This window comes from Peromyscus eremicus, chromosome 14 (genome assembly GCF_949786415.1).
Source record: "Peromyscus eremicus chromosome 14, PerEre_H2_v1, whole genome shotgun sequence".
NCBI classification, from domain to species: domain Eukaryota; kingdom Metazoa; phylum Chordata; class Mammalia; order Rodentia; family Cricetidae; genus Peromyscus; species Peromyscus eremicus.
Genome location: NC_081430.1, coordinates 73,999,123 through 74,005,327, shown reverse-complemented (window position 1 = coordinate 74,005,327; position 6,205 = coordinate 73,999,123). Strand labels below are relative to the sequence as shown.

At 47.8% G+C, this 6,205-nt stretch overlaps 1 protein-coding gene across 4 annotated transcripts in view; it reads right to left on the bottom strand.

The window, feature by feature from the left end:
* Syne2 (spectrin repeat containing nuclear envelope protein 2) overlaps positions 1–6,205 on the bottom strand; it is a 273,416-nt gene that overhangs the window by 16,028 nt on the left and 251,183 nt on the right. For all 4 annotated transcript variants that reach the window (XM_059279392.1, XM_059279389.1, XM_059279391.1 and 1 more), the window contains 2 exons: positions 1,127–1,314; positions 290–440 (listed from right to left, as the gene is read on the bottom strand). In XM_059279392.1, coding sequence (XP_059135375.1) covers positions 290–440; positions 1,127–1,314 — 339 coding nt within the window. The remainder of the gene's footprint in view (positions 1–289; positions 441–1,126; positions 1,315–6,205) is intronic.

Here is a 6,205-nt window from a genome sequence, read left to right as displayed (position 1 = left end):
AGGTCAGTGCCAGACTGGGCGAAGGGCCGGGACCCCCGCTTGCTTTGCCAACCCCCAAAAGCGGCTTGCTTTGCGTGGCTGATGGCCAGGCAGCCAGGGAAGCAGAGCACCGCATCCCAGGTCTGTGAGGTCAGCAGCGGGCCCACGGATGTGTCCGTCAGAGCTGACCTAGCAGCTGGTGGCAGGCCCAGGGCTGTGACCGTGTTGGGAGCATCTGGCCACCCAAAGTCATGTAGCATCTTCTGCGGGCTTGGCTTGTAGCAGGAGAGTGGGATGGGGAGGGGCTCACCTCAAACCTCTTCAGCTCCTCTTTGGCATTTGTATACAGCACCTCGGAGGAATTGGGGCAGGCCGCGGTCCTCTCGGCCGACTTGAGCCAGTCCTCGAAGCGGGAATAGTCATCTAAAAACTTCTGCCATAGCCGCCAGGTCTCCTCGATTCTGACAGGAGGCGTAAGTTATAGCACCACTGTCCGCATCCACTCAGTGCGGTCTGCCTATTCTGGAGTTGAGGGTCCCTTGGTGGGGCCCGCTCTCAACCTTTTACTTGGACTGTTTAGGGAGACACCCCACCACCCCTTTCCAGGAAATAGTTAAGGATGTTTGCTCTTGGTCTAAACTCAATTCTCCTGAGGGACCCAGACACCTCAGAAATCCTAACTCCACCACACAGACAAGAGTTGGGGCTGCCTGCCCCGCTCTGTGGCTGGAGAAAGGCAGTCCTCCTGATTAGGTTTGTTTGTTTGTTTGTTTCAGTGATTTCCTTGCTCCTCACCCTACGAGGCCTTCACTGCTAATTCTTGGCTTCTCTCTCTCTCTCTCTCTCTCTCTCTCTCTCTCTCTCTCTCTCTCTCTCTCTTTTAAGACAGGGTCTCTTGTAGCCCAGGTTGGCCCTGAACTCTCCATACTTCTGCCTCCACCTCCTAAGGGCTGGGATGCACCACCATTCCCAGTTTATGCTGGGTTGGGGATTGAACTCAAGGCCTTATCCATGTTAGGCAAATACTCTACCCACTGGGCTATTGCTTTGGTGTACTTCTAAGTGGCTTGAACAGAGCATAGTTCCTGCGGCTGCGGGGTGTAAGGCTGGCCATGGTTACAATGTTCAAGTCCAAGTGGCAGCTTACTTCATGCGCCGCTCCATCGACATGGCACAAATGTTCCTCCAGCGCCTGTCCAGGCTCCTGGTGGTCTGCTGGATTGAGTCACACTCCGTTTCGTTGGCACAGGCATCGGAGTCATGCAATAGGACATCACAGATGTTGAACACAGACTCTACCCCTGCGCTGTGTTGCTCGATATCTCTCTGCAGGTCCTGCAATTACAAGATAAAAGCACTTGAGAGGGTGGTAGGGGGGAGGGGGATTGGCATCAAAGGATTCCTGCCCATTCTTCCCTCCCCACTGGCTAGCCAGGGGCTCACCGGTGTCTTGGGATTCACATGGACTGAGCCTGTTGTCTGCATGTGGCCCCTGTGCTGTGGACACTTGACCAACCTACATCTTGGCAACTGTCAGCACTAATGTACTGAATTATTGTACTGGGCAGGGTGGGGGGTGCCCACCACACACTGACAGATGGTACTGCTGGCTCTGAGATGCTACTGCCTGGCAGCTTTGGGTGTACATGGGGCTTAATCCAAACCACCCAATTCCAGGTGCCCCTAGTAAAGACTCGATTTGGGGAAGGTGTTCTTTGGACAACAGTCTGGTTAGCAGGAACTCAAACCAAAGCAATAGACTTTTGACCTTTGATGAGTCACACAACTCTCAGATCTATAAAGACTTTTATGCTGACCCTACACACTCCCAGTAGCTGCAGGCATAGGACTGGAGGGCCTCCTCATATGTCCATCGGAATGAGGACTTCATGGACCCCGGGGGAGAATGTTGAGGCTTCTAACTCATGGGGTAGAGCTGAGGCTGTGGCTTGGGGAGGGAGAAAGGCCTCTGGAGTCTTGGCCCGTGATACCAATAGCCATGGTACTTCCTTGATTAGATAAAAAGAATACATATAAAGAGACAGTTCATGGCCATAGGAAAAAGGTGGGTCATCAGTTTCTGCTTTCTTCCGCTTTTTAAAATATAGCCCAAGACTGCCTTGAACTTCTGACCCTTCTATCTCTACCCCACCCCCCACCCTGTCCAAGTGCTGTGGTGACAGGCATGCTACAACATGCCCAGTCTGGGAAATTTCTTTAAAAATAAACATGGCTTTTCCATCATCAAGAGACCAAGAGAATCCACCCCACCCTATGTATTGTGGGTGTGGGTGGGCTGGGTGTTGAGGATCAATTGAGAAGTCTTCCCTATCTTCTAGATTCTGTGACAAGGGATGTGAGATGGCCCCATCAATCCTGCTAGCTAAATGCCACCACGAAGTAGCAAAGACAAAGTTCAATTCTATTTTAATTGTTTCATTACTATGTTTCTGAAATGCGTATTTTACAGGAGCCACTGTTAATTGCACTCAGACCGCAGGAGTGTTATTTTGTTAACAGTGGCCACCACCCACAGAAAGGCAGCTGAGGGTCATTCCTGGTCACTTGGATATTACCGCTGTATGACTACTGGATGGGCCGAGTATTTTCTTACATCCCTTCTGATAAAGGTAAGCCTGGGCATCCTGTGTTCAGGTAGCAATGAGAGCAGATGCCAGCACGCATGCATCTCAGTTCTCAACCAGGCGGTCCCGAGCTCAGACTCGGCGTGAAGACACTATATATTTATATGCAGAAATGCGCTCCTGCCGGGTCTTGTGAGGTGAGATGTGTGGTGGACTTCTTCAGTTCTGTAGTCAGGGTTCGGCCTGAAGTATTACCGCGGCAGGAGCCACTGCAGGGTCACTACCAAGGCAGGCTCTACAGTGATTGCATTTAAGTAGAACTCAGCTTCAAGAGTTCTTACTGGCTTACAAGATGGTCTCTGGCTTTTCAGAAACTTACTGGCATTGATGCATGTTCTTTTTAGCAACAAAAGCAATAAATCAGCACTCCGGAGAGTGGTACTGAATGAACATAGGGACACTTTTAATCGGAAAAATGCCCAGGATATCAATCACCTGGATCTAGTTGGCTAGTTTGGAAAGGTGCAGAGAAATTCCAGCCCAGAGGTAAACATGAATGTCATGTACTTTAAGAGTCATTTCAATGGTCTCATATTATCATTAATTTTAATATCTAATTTTAAAAATTTTATGTATATGGGTGCTTTGCCTACATGTCCCATGTATGTGTACCTTGTGTTTGCCTGATGCCTACAGTAGCCAGAAGAGGGAGTTAGATCCTCCCAACTGGAGTTACAGATAGTCACAAGCTGCCATGTGGGTGCTGGGAATGGGACCTGGGTCCTTTGGAAGATCAGCCAGTGAGTGCTGAGCCATCTCTCCAGCCCCATCTTATACTATCAATCCAGCTTGTGCCGAATGAAATGGCTAGAGAACAGACGTGTATGTAGGGCAAGCGGTGGGAAGAAAGGAGTTCTGAGGTAATTGGGAAAGAGCTACGGAAGAAGAAGCAGGCACCAAGAAGAGACAAAAGAACTGGAGAGGAGGATGTAGGCAGAAAGAACGGGGATAAAAGGAGCCAGGAAATGGAACGGAGGGGAAATCCCAGGCAGGATCCTGCTGGCAGTTGTAGGATATCTCCGAGGAGAGGCTCAAGGGACACACAGCCAGGCAGCAAGTTGAGCTAGTGATGGTGATGATTTGGGAGTTTGGAATGACGCCCAGGGAAAGAGGTTACTGGTGATCAAAGAATGAAAGGTACCCAACCACCCCCTAAGCCATCAAGGGACTCCTCACATGGAACCAAGAAGCCAACAGACCAAACCAAACCAGGAGAGAAATGCTGGGGACTCGATCCAAGTGGTTCATGACTGCAGAGCTCCAAAGTCTATATAACCTTAGCACCAGCCACTGAGAGGAGTACATGAAAAGATTCAGAGGGCCTAACCCAGTGGTCCTCAGCCTTCCCAATGCTGCGACCCTTTAATACAGCTCCTCATACTGTGGTGACCCCCAGCCAGAACATTATTTTGTTGTTACTTCATAACTGTAATTTTTCGACTGTTATGAATTGTAATGTAAGTATCTGATATGCAGGGTATCTGATATGCGACTCCTAAATGAGTTGAGACCCACAGGTTGAGAGGCACTGGCCCTAACCCTTCCTCTGCCAGCTCCCCAAGGTCATTATTAAGAGGACTGAGGAGTAGCAGGGGTCGTAACAACTTCAGGAGCTAAGGACTTTTGAGAAGGCAGCGTTAAGTGATTTCAACTTTTTAGGTCTTATTTCTAGAGGTAGCCAAACAATTTATGATACTTATTTTGGATGAAGACATAAGCCAAATTTCAAGAAATGGCCTATCGATCCTTCTTTGGAGTAGTATTCTATCTCCAGTGTTTCTGGACTTAGAGTAACAGACACCCAGCAATGTTCTTTTCATTGCAATCACTAACAATTGCCTCAGTGCATCTGCAGTAGGTGGAATGAGACCTCTTCTGCCCTCAAGAATGTCCGAATCCTAATCCCAGAACCTGGAACTGCATTAGGCTACACGGCATGGTGGTTTGGATGAGAATAGCCCCAATAGTCACCAGGGAGTGACACCATTTGAAAGGATTAGAAGGATTAAGAAATATCTCTTCATTAGAGGAAGTGTGTCACTGGTGTTTCAAAAAGGTTTCAATGCCCATGCCCAGACCCACATATTTATTCATTCTCTCTCTCTCTCTCTCTCTCTCTCTCTCTCTCTCTCTCTCTCTCTCTCTATCAGGATGTAACTCTCAGCTACCTCTCCAGCACTACACTTTTCTGCTGCCATGATGATAATGGACTCAATCTCTGAAACTGTGAGCAAGACCCTAATTAAATGCTTTGTTTTATAAGAGTTGCCTTGGCAGCCTGGTCTACAGAGTGAGTTCCAGGACTACACAGAGATCCAGAGCTATACAGAGAGACCCTGTCTCAAAAAAAAAAGTGCCTTGATCATAGTGTCTCTTCACAGTAATAGAGCAGTGATTAAGACACAAGGTAAAGGAGAATTAAATTAGTAAATCATGTGACCATACAATATCAACATCCCCCTGATTATCTGGGTGAGGCCAATGTAATACCCACTTAAAAATGGACAAGTTAGTGAAAGGACAAATATTTATTCTAGTTAAGGTGGCAAAGAAGTTACCTTTAAACCAATAAAAGGCTGAGTGGTAGTAGCAGCACACACCTTTAAGCCCAGCATGGGAGACAGAAGCAGGCAGATCTCCAAGTTTGAGGCCAGCCTGGTCTACAGAGTGAGTTCCAGGACAGCCAGGGCTACACAGAGAAACCCTGTCTTGAAAAACAAACAAACACAAACAACAACAACAAAATGTTTTACAACAATAAAAGATAGACCTGACTCAAGATAATTTATCATTAAAGGGCATCTTCTGGGAAAGGGATGGTGGCGCACACTTACAAATCTCGGCACATAGTAAACGGACCAGGAGCTCAAGGTTACCCTCAGCTATGTAGCTAGTTTGAGGCCAGCCTGGGTAACACGAGCTATTGTCACACATACACAAAACTGGGGTGCTCCCTTCTGGTCTTGACTGAGCATGTGCCTAGCATACGAAAGGCACTGGTTGAATCCCAGGAGAGAGGGGTTAGAGTTTGTGCACTGTATCCAGGTGTGGTGGTTTGAAAGAAAATGGCCCCCAAAGGGAGTGGCACTATTCAGTATGTTCTTGTTGGAGTAGGTGTGTTCTTGTTGGAGAAAGTGTGTCACTGTGGGAGCGGGCTTTGTGGTCTCTTTTCTCAAGCTTCACGAGTGTGACAGTCAGTTGACTACCCGTTGCCTTCCGGTCAAGATGTAGCCAGGACCAGGTCTGCCTGCACGCCGCCATGCTCCCCATCATGATGATGATGATGGACTGAACCTCTGAAACTGTAAGCGAGCCAACCCAATTAAATGTTTTCTTTATAGGAGTTGCTGTGATCACATGTCTATTCACAGCAATAAAAATGCTAACTAAGACACCATGGCTCTACTTATAGTAGTTGGTAGGTAGCCTTATTTGTTTCTCTGTTGCTGTGATAAAACACTGACGAAAAGCAACTTGGGAGAAAAAGGCTATTATCTGGCATATAGGGTATAGTTTCATGACTGACAGAAGCCAAAGCAGAAACTCAAGGCAGAGTAGAGACCATGGAGGAGTACTGCTTA